The 19822-nt window shown below is 35.7% G+C and overlaps 1 protein-coding gene across 6 annotated transcripts in view; it reads right to left on the bottom strand.

Moving 5' to 3' along the window:
* Positions 1-1584: 1584 nt before the first annotated feature.
* Positions 1585-19822, bottom strand: part of LOC125657811 (uncharacterized) — a 37994-nt gene continuing 19756 nt past the window's right edge. For all 6 annotated transcript variants that reach the window (XM_056149674.1, XM_048888596.2, XM_048888594.2 and 3 more), the window contains 2 exons: positions 6541-6950; positions 1585-4004 (listed from right to left, as the gene is read on the bottom strand). In XM_056149674.1, the coding sequence (XP_056005649.1) occupies positions 3818-4004; positions 6541-6950 (597 nt within the window). In that variant the 3' untranslated portion in view covers positions 1585-3817. The remainder of the gene's footprint in view (positions 4005-6540; positions 6951-19822) is intronic.

Here is a 19822-nt window from a genome sequence, read left to right as displayed (position 1 = left end):
TTCTCCCAAGGACTATGAAATCTAGAAAAAAATTCCTGTTCTGATTATCTAAGCTAAATTCCAATCCGTTCAGCAACAGTATAAAACAAGATGTGTTCTTAAAACTTCAATGCCCTCTTAAGCGCATACACTGATGAAAGGCTTTACATAATATTATAGGTGTATTAACATTAAAAGATATGACTAATTTGGGCCCATCCTAATCAAAACCCTGGGTTGTGAAATTCATCATTTTGTGTACATCCTTTTCTGCTATTTTGAAGTATGCATTTAGATTTTATACTGTATCAGTAAACTTAACTAAGTTTGGCCCCACCCTGGGGTTAGAACCCCTTAACCCGGGGATCATTAAATTTACAATTATGGTAAAGGACTACCTGCACTTTTCTAAATATCCATTTAGTTTCAATTCAGTATCAAAAGCACTAAAGATGTTATTTTAGTGTTTTACACATAAACACTATACAGTAAGTTTGGTCCTGCCCTGGGGGTCAGAACCCCTACCCCAGGGATAATAAAATTTACAATTTTGGTAGAGGCCTTCCTGCTCTACATCACTATGCATTTAGTTTTTCTTACACATGTATGGTTGTAGAGAAGATTTTCGAAAATTTGCCAATTGTGGGCAGTGTTTGATCAGCCCCTAAGGCCCCAGGAATCCTGATATTTGCAATTTATGTCCCTCTTGTTCCAAAGATGCTTCATACCAAATTTGAAAAGAATTGGAATGATAGTTATCAAGATGTTAAAAATTTCTATTGTTCACACACTCAATAACTGACCATTTTGGCACCACCCTGATACCAAACCCCCTACCCCTGGGATCATCAAATTTACAATTTTAGTAAAGGACTACCTGCTCTTTCTAAATATCCATTTAATATCAATAGCACTAAAAATGTTATCCAAGTGTTTTACACATAAACACTATATACCAAGTTTGGCCCCACCCTGGGGTCAGAACCCCTGTCCCGGGGGTTATGAAATTTACAATTTTGGTAGAAGCTTCCTTGATCATCATTACTATATACTCACTTTCTCTGCTAGATGCCGAGGAGTAATGAAAATTTTTAAAGAAATACATCAATTTTACAGTTTTTACCCCAAAATTAAGGCCCCTTAGGATGGGGGGTAATGAAATTTACAATTTCCGATCTCCTTCACCTGCAGATGCTACATATCAAATTTGGTCAAGATTGGCCCAGTAGTTTCTGGGAAGAAGTTGTTAACGGAAAATGCCGGATGCAGACCAATAGGTCACCTGAGTGACCTAAAAACCTTAAACTTCCTGTTACTATTAGGTGCAAAATTAGGAAAATGTGGTTGTATTTACTTACATTCTTTTATATTTTCATTTTTAATCAATTTGTTTCTGTATAAATAGCTCAGTGTTCCTTCATTAATTTTCAGCTGTCTGTTTATTTGTGACATGTATAAAACAGCTTTCACTCTAACCATGGCCATATATTTTTTTTTTACAGGTGAACTTTAGTTTGACATTAATTCATACTCTTTATCAGTATTGAAAATCATCAAAAACATGAAAAAAGAATTATCAATAAGACAAAATTAGTAACAAGCAAATAGGTTCTTTAATTTTTATTAAGAGGAAATTAATATTTCAAAACATATTTACATATAAATGTCAAGACAAAATTCACAATTATGGGCAAGTCATATCAGTCAAAATTACATCTACATCTTGATATCATGTCCAAAACATATTATTGTCATAGCAACACACGTCTTTGGTTAGGGATTATTATATTTTGTATGTAATTAGTATCAATTCAACCAAGACCATCTAAGACACTAAAGCAACTAAAACATTTTATACACTGTAGAAATAAATTATAAATCATATTCTAAAATATAATATTTGATAACCAGACACATAGCTTTAAGAATACATATTTCATTAAAAAAAACTTCAATTTTAAAATTATAGGAAGAACTAAACAAAATACCCATTACATAGTATATTTATTACCTTTCCAAAAAAGAACAAGAGTACCACCAATGGTACATAATAAGCACGTGAAAAGCTAATATAGGGTGTTTTTCTTACACCATGATTTATAGAACTTGGCTTCAAATAGTATCAGCAATCATCAGGGTGTGACATACTTTCTTTGTATTGAAAAAACATGACAAATCATGTACTCTCTATGTAATATTTTCACTTGGCATAAGATGTATATGTACCAAGTTAAAGGTCCTTGCCCCAACAAATTGGTCTGCAACCTGCTACTACGACCTTGAGAAACAATAGGCATCCTCCACTTGGCATAAAGTGTATGTGTACAAAGTTGAATGGTCCTAGCCCCAACAGTTCAGTTTGTATACTGCCTACAAGGTTTTCCCACTAAGTGATACTGTGACCTTTGACCTTGAAAAATAATAGGCATCTTCCTCTTATCATGGTGATCAAATGTACCAAGTTTCAATATCCTGGAGCTTACAGTTCGGTTTGTATCCTGCCTACAAGGTTTTCCAACTAAGTGATACTGCAACCTTGACCTTTGACCTATAACCTTGAAAAACAATAGGCATCTTCCTCTTATCTAGTGATCGAATATACCAAGTTGTAATATCCTGGAGCTTATGATTCAGTTTGTATCTTGCCTACAAGGTTTTCCTACTAAGTAATACTACAACCTTGACCTTTGACTTCTGACCTTGAAAAAAATAGGCATCTTCCTCTCATCATGATGATCAAATGTATTAAGTTGCAATATTCTGGAGCTCACGGTTCAGTTTGTATCCTGCCTACAAGGTTTTCCTACTAAGTACTATGACCTTTACCTTTGACTTCTGACCTTAAAAAACTGTAGGCATCTTCCTCTCATCATGGTGATCAAATATACCAAGATGTAATATCCTGGAGTTTACGGTTCAGTTTGTATCCTGCCCACAAAGGTTTCCTACTAGGTTTTCCTACCAAGTGATACTACGACCTTGACCTTGAAAAACAATAGGCATATTCCTCTCATCATGGTGATAAAATGTACCAAGTTGTAAAATCCTATAGCTTACAGCTCGGTCTGTATCCTGCCCACAAGGTCCGAACAGACGGATGGACAACACCATACCATAATACGGTTTGTATCCTGCCTACAAGGTTTTCCAACTAAGTGATACTGCAACCTTGACCTTTGACCTATAACCTTGAAAAACAATAGGCATCTCCCTCTTATCTAGTGATCGAATTACCAAGTTGCAATATCCTGGAGCTTATGGTTCGGTTTGTATCTTGCCTACAAGGTTTTCCTACTAAGTAATACTACAACCTTGACCTTTGACTTCTGACCTTAAAAACAATAGGCATCTTCCTCTCATCATGTTGTGCAAATGTATTAAGTTGCAATATTCGACAGGCAAAAATTAAGTATTCCAGATGAGCTTTCTGATTTGACTTTTAAAATGAATATAAATTCAAACTACCTGTAGATAGATAACATCCAATTTTTCAATCAGAATTCATAATACCTAGTAATGATAAACAAGTATTCAATATGAGCTCATTCACTATGAAAGTGCCTACAAATTAGTTCTGCTATATCTGATTCTGGTTCAGCTTAGCAGAATTTCTCTCTTATATTCTGGTTCAGCTTTGTCGGCATTCAGTATTAACAGCAGAATTTCTCTGTTTATATACGAGGGCGAGTCAATAATGATGGCACTTCAACACCGTTGGTCTAAGTGCATCACACTAGATGGCAATTACATTGAAAAAGAAGAGGTGGATCTCAACCGGAAATAAGTTAGGCTAGTTACTTATTGACTCGCCCTCATATCATATTCTGGTTCAGCTTTGTCAGGATCCGGTATTAACAGCAGAATTTCTCTGTAGTAAGTACAAGATCTCATCAAGCTTGGCATTGACCCGCTTTTCCATCTCAGTAACTTTTAAATCTAAATGACACATAAGTCTTTGCTCAAGGGCTTCTAACTTGATGTCCAATGACTTGGGAGGTTCAGTGGAAACTTCTCCGTCTTCATTTCTAAGTCACAAAAGAATAAATGATAAACATCACAAATATGTATTGTCAGTACTGTAAAATCAATAAGGGGTTAATATTAGTTGTTTTTGTGGTATGTTCCAAGGATGGGTTCAAATGATTTATAATGACATTAATTACTTTCAATTACAATGCCAATTCCTTCAATCAATTTCAAGTTCAAATGTAACTGACTACTTCTATTACCTTTATTAACATGACAAGACCTCCATGAAATGAGGTACCCACTAGCAATACAAGAAATCAGTAAATGTAAAGGGTTTTTTTGAAGTCCCATTGTGATCTTGACCTTTGACCTTTTGACCCAAAATCCATAGGGTTCTTCCTCTCTTGATAACAAAGCTATATGTGAGAAGTATATCGAATAAATCGAGCAAACAATATGGCCTGTAGAGTGTCTACAAACCCACTTTTTAAAAATTGCTTTCCCTGATTTTTAAGCTTCTTAAACAGTACAAGGTTTATTTTTTTAATGACTGTTTTAATGCAAATTTCTAAATTTTCTTAATGTTTTATTTCGTTGATTTCTAATACTTTTCATAGTGCTCGACATAAAAAAATAATCAAAAAAATATTTTTTTTGCAGATACAAGATCTTATGCCATTTAATTTCATTTAATTGTGTTTTACTGTTTTATTCCTCGTCTTACTCTTGATTGTATCTTTGTTTAACGTCTCTCTTGAGAATTTTTCACTCATATGGAGATGACTTCTTACTCTTGTAAAGCACCTTAAAGTAATTTGTTTTATATAAGGCGCTATATAAATTTTATTATTATATTATTATTATTACAGTAGTGTTACACTGTACACATACAGTCACTCACACATATAATCACCCACACACGAATAATTTCATTATCCCCTCTTACAATGAATTACAAGGAGATAATTAAATATTCTTCAGTTACTTTGAATTCATTTTTAAACACAGTCCTTATCACACCGTATACATGTACTTGTACTTCCATGTAGTAAACAACCGATTTTCATCAATCATCATAAGACTTTCATTTGTTCTGTCACTCAGATGGCATCTGCTTGCATTTGGTTTTGAAATATCATGAAGACCAGAAATTTTCAGTATGCTAGAACACATAATTTGTCAAATGAAATACCTTCATATGATTTTAGAGTGATATTTCTTAGGTAGATATTCACACTCTGACTACATACCTCTGGACAGTATCAATATTGTGGACATTTTGAAACAAACCCCTCAATTAACAGTGAAAGTTTGTTTTTAATAATTAGTATGTTACATGAATGACAATTAGACACATTCTAGGGGGTGATCATTATCCTCTGAAGAAAGTCTATCCTGTGTAAGTTTTTAAAATGTCTATATCGAAATATTCAGTATGTAGCTCAGAAAACAAGAGGCCCATTGGCCATATCGTTCACCTGAGTCACCTTGGCCCATATTTAAAGATTTTCCCTATATATTTGCATATAAAATTTAAACTCAATTACAAATACATTCAATTACATAGAAAAAGTAGTTCATTACAGTGACTTACAATTACTGATTTCAGTTACCTCATCCCTGGTATATGTATGTGTACACAGGAACAGAGGCCCTCAACAAACAAGAGAAACTGAACTAAATAAAGAATTATTCCTTGTCTACTTCAGTTTCTCCCATTTTTACCAACTCTTCAATCACAAAATGTAGTCCCCATGAACACACTTCTTATTCTTAAATCAGGAAAATTTGACCGCAGATGAATAACAATCTAATTAAAATCAGATGTTAGATCCGCTCATATACTCGCTACACAAACATCTTACAACATCCCATCGAGGCACGTTAGAGGTCAAATTTGCATGAAAAATTAACCAATCACTACAAAGGCGGAAGTGTCATCAGCATCCAATGAGAATCCTCATTATATACTGTATTTGGTTACTTATTAAAGATGGTGACTGATGAAGAAATAGAAGCAATTAAAACCACTTTGAAGATATTTGATCTTGAGGCTTTAAAAAATGAACAAGAACAGATACTTAAATGTCTTCATTGTTGAAGTATACATGAAAAGATCCCCCGATGTCGCCATAGTTTAAAATTTAAACAGAAACATGCGATAAACAAGTCACGATCATGCGTGCCGCCATTTTTTTGACTAAAGGACTCCACAATGTACTATGTGTGTACTTACTTTTGCACAATTAAAAATTCAGCACAATTAAAGCTGATGCTCTATCTATCATGATCTAGTGCTTTTTCTATGTATGATATATGTAATAAATAAATGCAGATTTTTATATTTTAGTACAATCATTAAATCAGCACCCTTGCCCCACTGCCAAAGGTGCTAAAATATGAACCCCAATAAAATAAGCACAGATACAGTATACGCATAATATACATATCCATTTAACTTCCAAGAATATATTGCCTGTTCCAGGCACGAATGCACTTACGGTGGTGTCTACGCCAGAATAATATCATATTTGACATGCATGCACATGAGTAATACAGCACAATATCATAGATTGCATTTAATATTTTCACCTTAGTTCCTCTGGAGGATTTGCATCAGTAGAATTCCCTACAGTGCTGTCCACTAACTGTGGTCTTTCTTCAGTGGCTGTTCCACTTTCCTCCATCTTATTCTTATCTGCCTCCTGAGCTGTTCTTTTTTCCTCCTCTCGCATTTCAGAGACTTTATCACAAATGTTGTGCAACATGGAAAACACATCTGATGAGTCTCTGTCTTTTGTATTACTTGGCTGATCAGGAGTTCTTTGTTCGGATGAACTACTTAATTTTGATTGCGTGTTTGCATGTACAGGTAGTTGATTGGACCCAATTCCCATTTGAGATAGCACAGACATTAATCCCATCATTCCCATGGGTGATCCTGCAGATGGTGGCTTCTGGCCAAGAAAACTGTGGAACCCAGACATTGATGCTCTCTGGTTCTGCAAATCAATAAAACAACAAAATCAAAAATAATAATACTGATCATTTCTGACGAAAAAACCTTTACAGAACAAAGTCATACATTTCTCATAAGCAATTATCTATAATGAGTACCGCCGGTAGCTTAAGGAGTGGAAAAACATAAAACAGTCACAACAATAGTTTATGATTTAAAGATAGTTTTAAGAGGTTATCCATTGAGAATTAGGCACTGCAGCTGATAGTATGTGTGGTCTATAATAAATGTGGTCTATAGTAAATGTGGTCTATAGTAAATGTGGTCTATAATAAATAAGGTTTATAGTGTGTCTAGTCTATAGTAAATGTGGTCTATAGTTAATGTGATCTATAGTAAATGTGGTCTATAGTATGTGTGGTCTATAGCATGTGTGGTCTATAATAAATTAGCCTATAGTAAATGTAGTCTATAGTTAATGTGGTTTATAGTGTGTCTAGTCTATAGTAAATGTGGCCTATAGTAAATCTGGTCTATAGTAAATGTGGTCTATAATAAATGTGGTCCATAGTAAATGTAGTCTATAGTATGTGTGGTCTATAGTAAATGTGGTCTATAGTATGTGTGGTCTATAGTAAATGTGGTCTATAGTATGTGTGGTCTATAGTATGTGTGGTCTATAGTAAATGTGGCCTATAGTAAGTGTGGTCTATAGTAAATGTAGTCTATAGTAAATGTGATCTATAGAATATGTGGTCTATAGTATGTGTGGTCTATAGTAAATGTGGTCTATAGTAAATGTGGTTTATAGTAAATGTAGTCTATAGTAAATGTAGTCTATAGTATGTGTGGTCTATAGTAAATGTGGCCTATAGTAAGTGTGGTCTATAGTAAATGTAGTCTATAGTAAATGTGATCTATAGAATATGTGGTCTATAGTATGTGTGGTCTATAGTAAATGTGGCCTATAGTAAATGTAGTTTATAGTAAATGTGGTCTTTAGTAAATGTAGTCTATAGTAAATGTGGTCTATAATAAATGTGGCCTAATATGGTCTATAGTAAATTGAGGGTTTTTAAAGGTAAAACCCCTGTTTATAAGATATCTATACTTACCTGCATCAAACATTTTGCAATATGTCACAGACTCCTACTATTATGCCCGAATAATTTTTTAGAATGAGTTATCTTCCATTAACCCACTCTTCAATACCCAACATCCAGGTTCCTAAGTTTATGTGGGGGGAAAAATAAAATACACCGCTTAAAAACTCTAAAAGTGGGGAGGTGGGTAGGGAATAAGCAGGTAAGTATAGATATCTTATAAACACGGGTTTTACCTTTAAAACCCCTGTTTATTTCAGTATCTATACTTACCTGCATCGAACATTTTGCAACAAACAGAATTTGTAGCCATAGGAGGAGGGATTAGAGTAAATTAAACAATCTTCTCACCCCGTTTCTTTTTCTTTACCCACTTCATTGTCTTCAAAATAGAAGATCTGACAAAGTTTTCCTCTCCCCATGATACATCTTTCAAATAGAATGAGGTGAAGGTATTCTTAGAGGCCCAGTGAGCTGCTTGAAGAATCTCTTTCACTGAGGCTCCATTAAACAGCTGGCCCCAAGATGATGCCAAGCATCTGGTATCATGAGCTCTAACTTCCTTCACATTCAGTTCAGGTGAATTTTCATAGACAAGTTTAATGAGAGAAACAATCCATCTAGAAATACCATATATACTTGCCTATAAGTCGGATTTTTTAGAGTTAAAAATTGATCCAAATTAAACTCTATATCCGACTTATGGGTGAATCCTATGAAGATTAGCATTTTTCTGGACAGCGTAATGCAGAGTATTTTTTAAACAACTTTGTACTCCGACAATTATCATGATTAACGTTGACTGGACATATTCATGTATTCTAAGATTATAAGCATAAAGTAAGTATTTACATATTTTAATGATTTTATTCATCTTAAGTGTATGTTATTGAAATTGATTTGTTGAGAAAATGAATAAATATTTTAGCACATTTCACAAAATATTATTTCAAACAGAGGTGAAAATGTTAGAAATTGTCAACTGATGCTTGAAAGAAGTTATACCGACTTATAAGCGGGTCAATGGCAAATCCCTCCAAAATATACAACCGACTTATAGGCGAACCGACCTATAGGTGAGTATATACGGTAGAGCCTTTAGCTGCAGGCCTATGTAAATTCTTTTATATGTAAGAAAAAGTGCATCATTTTGATTTCTAAATTCTTTGTACTATTTCTGTACATCTTTAAACATCTGCATGGACACAGCAACAGATCATCTGGCTCTGTTGCGAACCTGTCAAATCTAGGAATAAATATAGGATTCCATACTTTATCAAGTCGCCGAGTCTTGGCTAAAAACTGTAGATTTGGAAGAAGTCAAATTCCTGAAGGTTTTTCTCTAAAATTTGATTCCTTGACTGACAAAGCATGCAAATGTATTTCACTCACCCGAGCTGCAAATGCTAAAGCCACCAGAAATACAGTTTTCCAAGTCAAATATTTGATATCTATGGACTCAATGGGCTCAAAGGGGTGTTTAGTCAGAGCCCATAACACAGTTGGCAAATCCCAATTAGGTAACAATGGCTTAACTGAAGGATTTGAATTGGAAATCCCCTTAATCAAGTCAGTCAAGCTCTTTTCAGAACTTACAGTACTCTTGCTCCAGCCCCTGTGAACTGTGGCAATAGCTGCCCTATAACCAGTGATGGTGGATGCTCTGCATACTTTTGTCTCGTGCAAATATATCAGAAAATTGCCATGTCCTCTATAGGGACAAAATGTGGACTGACACATTGTTCACTACACCAACTTCTGTATATCCGCAGTCTAGCCTCATAGATTCTTTTGGTTGATGCTCTTCTGCTCTTATCCATGTAGCTTTGAGCTTTTAAAGAAAATATTCCCTTAGTTGGCTTATGCTGGATATTTTCCAAGCTACTAGCCTTAGACTTTCTGGGTCTGGATGAACAACTTGACCTCTTTTCTGCGTTAACATTCTTGACATTACTGGTATTTTTCTTGGATGGTCTACGGGGAGTTCCAGGAGCAATGGATACCATGACTAGCGTGGTGCATGTGGAGCTATCAATATCATTGAGCATGGCTCCTGTGTTACTTTCTTGAGAACTAAGTGGAGCAGAACTGGAGGAGGGAAAGCATATGCATACATCCCTGTCCAACTTACACTCAGTGCAAGTGTTGCAAAGGCTCCCTCCATTGGAAATGGGGAGCAATATACCTGAAGCTTCCTGTTCTCCCATGTTGCAAAAAGATCTATATTCAAGGAATCGAAAGCCTGAAAAATGCATTTCACTATACCTTGATTCAGGCTCCACTCTGTGAGTCGAATGTCTGATCGACCCCTGGACAGATCGTTGCTAGGATGTTCCTCTTTCCTGGTATGTGGGCTGCACTGAGTACAATACTGTGACTCCTTCCCCATTGAAAAATCTCCCATGTCAACAGACAAAGTAGCATTGATCTGGTGCCGCCTTCCTTGTTGATGTACGAAACAACTGTTGAATTGTCGCATCTGAGAAGGACTCGTTTGCCTCTGACTTGGGGTAAAAACTGCACTAGGGCCAATTGCACATCCTTCTCTAGCCAGTTTATGTGAAATATTCCATTTCCCTGCCACTCGAAGAGTGTCTAAATGAGCACCCCATTCCATTTCTGAAGCATCGATATCTGTCTGGCTCTTCCTGGTAAAGAACTCCTTTGAATACATTCATCCTGTTGGTCCACCATTCTAAATGAATGACCAATGTCTTATCGACAGGAATCATGGCTAACAAACTGTCTCTGTGTGGTTGCCATAAAGACAGGAAATAAAATTGGACAGGTCACATATGCAAGAGGGTCAATGGAATTAAATCTATACATGCTGTCATTAATCCCAGGAGCCCGCGAAATTTGTGATGCACTCTGCATCTGGGCAATTTCATCTGAAAGATTCTGAAACCTTTCTTCTGCTACAGACTGTGGACAAAAGTATTCGCGGGGGCGATGGCAGCCATTTTGTTTATCGAAAACGCTTGACGGTAAACAAACATGTTTTTGGAGTGTCTGAACAGGACATATAACTTGTAAATGCAAAAATATTGTAAATAAACAATTTGTTTCTGTCAATAATCAATAGAAATAAATAAAAGAAGTCTGTACTTCTGTCAGATTGAAGTAAGCCCCCAAGTAATCTACCTCCTAAGTTGGAGTTAATTGGGACTTTTGCCAATTCACCAACAATCCCAATCTGTGAAGCAGGTTTAGTATAAATCCCCTTTGCTGTATCAGCATGTGACGGTGCTGGCACATGATTAGCCAGTCATCCAGTTACATGAATAATTATGTGAATCTGATGTGATCTCCGAAACTGACCTATTACTGCCATTATCTTGATGAAAACCCTTGGAGCTAGTGCCAGTCCAAATGGCATTACTCTGAATTGATAATGCTTTCCTTGAAAGCAAAACCGAAGGTACTGTCTGTGTTGTTGACATACTGGTACATGGAAGTATGCATCTTTTAGGTCTAGGCTCATCACCCAGTCTTTCTTTACAGCCTGTTTGATTGTTCTGAAAGTCTCTATCTTAAAGTGTGAAACATTTAAGTATACATTTAGATTTCTCAAATTCAAAATTGGACGAAGCCCTCCTCCTTTCTTCGGAACTAAAAAGATTGTGCTGTAGAAACCTAAGCTTTCCTGGCTTTTTGGTACTGATTCTATTGCTCTTTTTTCTAATAAATCTCTTATTTCTTGGACATACATATATTTTTCTGTAATGAACTGAATGCAGTTTCTCTTATGCTGCTTTTTGCTGGCCTGGAAGTAAACTGAAGACGGAATCCTTGCTGGACTACGGTCACTGATCAAAAGTTATCTTCTTTCATTTCTCTACAAATTCCGACAGTCTAGCTGCCTCCAACTGGCGGAATCTGTGCTTCTATTTGGCCTACCGTTTTCTGGGGCAAAAACCCCAATTTAGGGTTTTCCGGCTTTTTAAAACTTTGTTTACCCTGCGGTCTGTATCGAAAGGATGAACTATTTTTAGACCTATCCTGTCTATCATAACCTTCAAAATTCCTCTTTTTAGGAATTGAGTACGCTGCCTTATCTGAGGCTTTTGACCCTCTAGAGTCATCAACTTTCCTTTGAAAGTCTTTTCACTTCAAATCCCTGAGAAGCCAAGTTCCCTTCGCATCTCAGGCCAAAATAAAAATATTGTTTGTTTCCCCTCGCCCGACCGAGTCTGAAAATTCACACCGACCCATAAGTTTTTATTACGCCATTCTGGTGAAGTTTTTTTTTTAATTTTAAGAAAAATTCAAGGTCGTTTCTGGTGCAGATCAGTATTTTATAATGACAAAAATTTTCTATATCTTCTTTGGTTTCAATCCAAAATTAAAAAATAATAATACGAATACAGGAGGTGTTCTGGTCCGAAATCTAGAAATTTCGCCGCCTCCAGCTGGAGGCGGCATTCTCTGGCTGATTTCAAATACTTACAAGCCGAATTTAATTTTAAGCTCATAACTAATCAATAAAACGATTCTTCTTGTACTTACTAATATCGATTTTATGGGTTCTTTCATCACATAAACAGTCTCTTGAAAACATTTTATCAAACTGTCGAGCTTTGTTTTGAGTCACGAGACTCGTTTGCTCAAATGCCAGTGAAAATTCGGTTGACTACAATTGTTGGCTTCTGTTTAATATCGAAGTTTGGATTGATATTTTCTTTTAATCGATATTAATAAGTACAAGAATCATGATTGTTTTATTGATTAGTTACAAGTGAGTTTAACATTGAATTCGGCTCGCAATTCGGACTAGTGATCTGCAAGATCGAGATGGAGAAATGTTGTCTATACGAGGAGCGAGGAAACAAGAGAATTCGGGGCATCCAGTGTGCAAGTTGTGTTCTTCAGTAGGGGAAAGTGTTGATATTTTGGACGGATGCGATATTTTTGACAGTCAATCAGAAGCATTCCCAATTTAACTTATTTCTGAACTAATGCTATATTTACAAACTGGAAAACACCTAATTATATGCACATGTGTAACTCAGCTCTGATTGGTTGATGTCAGCATCCATTTTGTTTGATCGGCAAAATCAAGTCCCGTTGAAACATTTTCTGGTAAACTAGATCTACCGATATCATTTAAAAATATAATGAAAATCACTATCATATATAAATTAAGATAATGTGCAAAAAACAAAAGCATAAAATGTCAGTGAACCATAAATAAAAGACAGCAACCGAGTTTACCAATTTTATAACACCAAGTGTCCAAAACTAACACCATTGTCCATAGTTGCAACATTCTCCCTAACTTTATTTAAGTGTTAGTATGTGGTATAAATAGCAGAGAAAATTCTGATGAAACCCAATGTTCGTCGAATCAACCAATATGTATACATGTAGTCCAATGCCTAAGTTTAGTGGTTAGATAATGAGCATTTCCAAAATACATGAAGTACTGTCCGAAATATCGACACCTTTCCTAATTGCAAAACGTGGCAATCAAAGCAGAATTTACGCGAGAACTGACTATACGAGTTTGATGAGGAAACATGGATGATGCGCTTCACGACGTTTGGTATCGGGCATTGTTAATGGTTATGGGAATTTCATAATAAATAAAATTCTGCTAGCTAAAAAAAAAACCTTTTTACCTACCTACCGACCTTCCTCTGAAATCTAGGGTCGGGAGAGGGGAAACAAACATATTTTTAAATGTGGCCTCACAGGTTCTCTGTACTGCTATGCAAAACCTCAAAAAACTTTCCCCAAAACAATTTAGGACCAATTGCAGACTGGCACAGCAATTTATTCTCAATTATATAATTGCTTTATTTTTAAAAGCCATACCTTTCAGATAAAGACTTCTAGCAGTAACAGAGTTAAGCATAACTCTGGAAGTCACATCGGCCATAGAGTGAAACAGCTGAGATAAAGCTTGGATAGCCTCCTGTCTGTCCTCATCAGACACTGCCCTGTCTAGAAAAGTTGTAATCAATGAGCATAGGAAATCTGTCTCAGTAACAGTCTCGAGCTCATGTCCATTTTTCTAAACTCACTGTTTGTAGATTCAAATGCCTTGTTGTTAAACTTATAAGGCATTGCACCTTTCTGGCTTCTAAGTTCAGATGAACACATGATGCCTTCTTCAATGTTTTCATCTAACTGTGGTGAGGAGCAAAACTTTTTAAAGTGGTCCTCATTCACCAAGTACTTCTGATCATCAGATGATCGAAAACATCTACCCTTATCTTGCGTGTACAATCGAACCCTCTAAAGGAAGACTGAATTGTCTTGCCTCTTTTGGAGTTAGTAAATGCTAGGCAACATACGACTTGTACTCTGAGTCTCCGCTCTTTTCCTTCATAGGAATACTGAGATCTGATGCAACTCTGGAAACAAAACCTTTCCAATCAACCTTTGATGTACCTGGGTTGGAAAAAGATGACTGACCAGCATCTGAGCGGTTGTCTGCTTTGTCAAATTCATGTGATGATTCAGTGATGCACAATACATCTCTATCATCTTCAGAGTCTACTGATGAATCGGAAATGTTTCTAGAGAGGTTGAAACTTGCTAAATCTCTTGCGTTTAGTACTTGACCCATCTTGGTCTAATTCTGTAGGTGCCTCAGCCGGACCTGGCTTAGATTTAGATAGCAATTTGGCCACTCTCCTGTCTATAATATCCTGCATATTTCCCATCATCCATGGTGGGAACATAAAATTCATATGCCCTTGCAGTGCTTGTCCTCCCAAACTGAATGGAATAAAATTGGCTATAACCCCGTTTTGGCTCATTTGGTCATAGGAATGACCTGGCCTAGTAATAGGGCTCTCATGTTCTGAGGACAATTGTACAATTGTCCGAGATGTCATGGGAATGACTGGACATAGCAGCTTCGTTGCTGGCAACAGGAATCTGTTCTGAGGATAGAACAGTGGGAAACTCTAACATAGGCTCAACATCTTGAACACGAACACGTGTGGTCTTGTCCTACAAAGACTCCATGGGCATGGCAACTTTCTTACCTTTAAAAGGGTCCACTTGCATCACCCCTGTTCTTTCCTCACAAGGTCTTGACACTGTCGCAGGCTTCTTGTTTTTCTGCTTGTGTTTTCTATCATGCGTGCCACATTTCTCTTTAGAGCAAGTTCTATAGACCTTACAAGGAAGAGCTTCGGAGCAAGACCGATGTCGATAACAATCTTCATGCTCATCAATACATGACATCTCCCTGCAACACCGTTTACATTCCTTGTAAGAATCCTCTGCCATGCTTGAACCGCATGGTCTACACAAGGAACAGTAATCTTAACTAAGGCCACACCAATTTGTAAAATAGTTCTTCAGATTTTCAAACAAAAAAAGTGAGGCGAGAGGGCGAAATTATTTTACAAATATTATTTTTAATTTTGGAGATAAAAATTATGAGGCGAGCGAATACAAGAAATATAAATATTTTTAATTGAATTAAGTGTGATTTTAAAAAGCGGGCGCCTAAAAATAAAGATCTAAAATCATCAGATATCATTTGTTTACCACATAAACTTAATATTTTTCAACTTTGTTGATATAGTTTACAATAAATAAGAAGTATTTCAGGTTTCAAAAACTTATTTTCTTTATACCTATAATACATGTACTTTGCAACATTAACTGATAAGGTCTTTTTGAAGCATTTTATTTAAGTTTCATTTCTACAAACTTTCGATTCAGAGATATGCATATTGCTAGGGACACATCCAGTTTTGACATTCATTGCAAATGCAATATCCATTGCATCACTTTGAGCATTTTCTTGAATTTTGATATGACATCACCAAACCTTTTGTGAATTTGTCGTTAACTGTCGGTCCGGTTTAAAATAGTCATCGATCAGTACCCCTTGCTTGTTGTAAGAGGCGAATAAATGGGGCGGTCCTTCAGATAGGACTGCAAAAACTGAGATCCTTGTCACAGCAGGTTTGGCACGATAAAGATCCCTCAGTGCCATAAGCGCTGAGCATAGGCCTAAATTTTGCAGCCCTTCACCGGCAATGGTAACGTCTTCATGTGAGTGAAATATTCTCAAGAGAGACTTCAGTCAATATATGGCTAATCAAACAATCAATCATATGCTATCAATGTTCTCTAAATAGTGGCATCGAATAGCGCTTCAAAAGTTTCATCGGCTTCCAGTTCGATTCCAGCATAAGGAACAACTTCCAATCCAGTGTTATGAAGTATCATACATATTAAGATAGACATCATGAATAACTTAACCGTATTACACTGTTAGGAAATTTCTCGAGAGCCCGCGCTTCTGTCATTTGTCGGCATATACATCAAGGTTATTTGTGCGCTTGTTGTAAAAACTAAAAAAAATATTTACGGATATTTTTGAACACGCGGGCGGATATTATTTTTTGATAATATTATAATTTGGATTTGTTACAAATAGAAGCGGCGAATCCGACGAACTAGATTACAAATTGGCATGGCCTAAAATGGAATATAAAATCAAATACGGTTTTAAAAAAACGCTCTTAAACCGACAGAACACTCTAGCTCAAGATTTAAGCCAAGTAATTAAAAGATAAATGCACAGTGGTCTGTAAAAAGCCTGTAAAACCAGAGAAAAATCCGTGTGAAAACAAAATGGCTGCCCAAACATACACTGAGGTACCCGGATGTTGGGTATTGAAAAGTGAGTTAAGGGGAAGATAACTCGTTCTAAAAATAATTCCAGCATAGTAATAGGAATCTGTGACATATTGCAAATTGTTCGATGCAGGTAAGTAAAGATACTGAAATAAACGTGGCCTATAGTATGTCTGCCGGTCTATAGTAAATGTGGTTTATAGTGTGCCTGGTCTACAGTGAATGTGGGCTATAGTAAATGTGATCTATAGTTAAAGTCTATAGTAAACGTGGCTTATAGCATGTGTGGTGTATAGTATGTGTGGTCTACAGTAAATGTGGTGTATAGTGTGTCTAGTCTATAGTAAATGTGGTCTAGAGTAAATGTGACCTATACTAAATGTGGCCTATAGTGAATGTGGCCTATGGTAAATGTGGTCTGTAGTAAATGTAGTCTATAGTAAATGTGGTTTATAGTAAATGTGGTTTATAGTATGTGTGGTCTATAGTATGTGTGGTCTATAGTAAATGTGGTTTATAGCATGTGTGGTCTATAGTATGTGTGGTCTACAGTAAATGTGGTTTATAGTGTGTCTAGTCTATAGTAAATTTGGTCTAGAGTAAATGTGACCTATACTAAATGTGGCCTATAGTGAATGTGGCCTATGGTAAATGTGGTCTATAGTAAATGTGGTTTATAGCATGTGTGGTCTATAGTATGTGTGGTCTACAGTAAATGTGGTTTATAGTGTGTCTAGTCTATAGTAAATGTGGTCTAGAGTAAATGTGACCTATACTAAATGTGGCCTATAGTGAATGTGGCCTATGGTAAATGTGGTCTATAGTAAATGTAGTCTATAGTAAATGTAGTCTATAGTAAATGTGGTCTATAGTAAATGTGGTTTATAGTATGTGTGGTCTATAGTATGTGTGGTCTATAGTAAATGTGGTTTATAGTATGTGTGGTCTATAGTAAATGTGGTTTATAGTATGTGTGGTCTATAATATGTGTGGTCTATAGTAAATGTAGTCTATATAGTAAATGTGGTCTATAGTAAATGTGGTCTATAGTAAATGTGGTCTATAATAAATGTGGTCTATAGTAAATGTGGTTTATAGTATGTGTGGTCTATAATATGTGTGGTCTATAGTAAATGTAGTCTATATAGTAAATGTTGTCTATAGTAAATGAAGTCTATATAATAAATGTTATCTATAGTTAATGTGGCCTATAGTATGTGTGGTGTATAGTAAATGTAGTCTACAGTAAATGTAGTCTATAGTAAATGTGACCTATAATAAATGTGGTCTATGATAAATGTGGTCTATAGTAAATGTGGTCTATAGTAAATATTATCTATAGTTAATGTGGTCTATAGTATGTGTGGCCTATAGTATGTGTGGTTTATAGTATTTGTAGTCTACAATAAATGTGGTCTACAATAAATGTGGCCTATAGTAAATGTTGTCTATAGTAAATGTTGTCTATAGTATGCATTGCACGTACGTACATGACATGTCAGGACTCACCAATTTTCATTTTGACCTTTTCTCATCTGAGGTTTGCTTGAGTACTTATGATTAGTAATACTAATATTTTATACCTGTCATGAGTGTATCTGTCTGTACATGATACATTGTAACGTCTATACTTATAAATTAACAATTTTTGCCAATAAACTCCGAAATGCTTGGTCTAGATTTACTGCTTGCACCTTTAATATGTGAGGTGAAGTCCGTAAGCTATAATAGAATCTAACTTGATTAGTAAATATCGTTATATTAATTAAAACCCTACTTTCGTTTTTGATAAACTACCCTAAAATAGCAAAAATGAGAGTACAGTGGTGGACACGCATTGGTGGATCTAAGCCAGTTTTTATTTTTTATTTTTCATTCTTAATGACAACTTAAGATAATACAATATGGAGTAATTCCGTTATTCATCGATGCTTGATTTTGATCTTACAGAAGAAATAAGTTTCGATAATTTCTGAATAAATAAAATAACAAGAACGAGGCATTACATCACTACAGACACTTACGTCTATTGTGAGCAACTGCACATTCTCGGGCCTTTCCAGCAAGCTGAGAAGTTGTGATTGGTATTGTGTAGGTGTTCAGTGTATAATAGTTATACTTATAATCCTTCAGACTAGGCCCATATTTATCATTTTATGAAGAACTTCAATGAAGGACACTTCCCCGTTCTCAAAATTTACCTTGAGATTTAGCAGCCTGTCAAACGTTTAACCTTTAAACTTACATGCCTGGGTGGCCTAGTGGTTAAGGTGCTCGGTAATCTTACACATAATGCATACATTCCGAGTTCAAGTCCAATTTTTTCCCAATCTATTTTTTTTTTTATTTTGCTTTCATTTTTGGGGGGTTGTTTTCTAGGGGAGGAGGGTATAAATGTGATACATATATTTTAACAAATATTAAGTCATTTTCATCATAACTTCACAAGTTACGACTCAAAGTAAAGGAAGTTATTCTGAGATGACTGTAGTTCCGTTTGTTTAATATGTTCTTGTGTGCACAGGATTTTCAAACCGTAATGTGGCTGACGAAATGCTAAACAAATACTACAAGAAAGGGGGCACAAATGTACAGCATGTAATAAGTAAAAATAGGTCAAGGGAGGAAAATAACTGTTATACAGTCTGACTTCTCAAAGGTAAATAAATAATCGTGTAGCAACTGTCATACAATATCTAGGCAAAGCTAAACACTCGAATTATCAACTAAAGGCAAATGAACTGATTAAATCTGACAAAGGTGCTGCAGCCATGTCAGAAAAAGACAGTGAGTTAAGTAATGCCATATGTAGAAGGGTTGTTGTGTGATATGAATGCACCTATGAAAATATTGCACTGTTCATCATTCCACATAGGAACATGGTTTATTGATTAAAGAATGACTCGTATAAATGTCAGTAATGTTAAACTGCAGCAGTTATTTAGGTGGGTTAAAGAAACATTAAAAACGTTGGCCTATATTTAAAAATAACACGCCAGTCTATTATTGGAAACCGGTGTTTTCCTTTTAGATTTCTGAGTCGGCCGTTTCGTCAGCAAAAGCGTTATACCTCTTTTTAAATACGATATTCATCTGATATTTTTTTATGTTCTTACTGTATATATACTCACCTATAAGTCGTATTTTTGGGAGTTAAAAATTGGTCCAAAACTCTACATCCGACTTACAGGCAAGTCCTAAG

The sequence above is a fragment of the Ostrea edulis genome, chromosome 9 (assembly GCF_947568905.1).
Source record: "Ostrea edulis chromosome 9, xbOstEdul1.1, whole genome shotgun sequence".
In the NCBI taxonomy this organism is placed as follows: domain Eukaryota; kingdom Metazoa; phylum Mollusca; class Bivalvia; order Ostreida; family Ostreidae; genus Ostrea; species Ostrea edulis.
The sequence above is the reverse complement of the archived record's forward strand: the minus strand, read 5'-3'. Positions and strand labels throughout refer to the sequence as shown.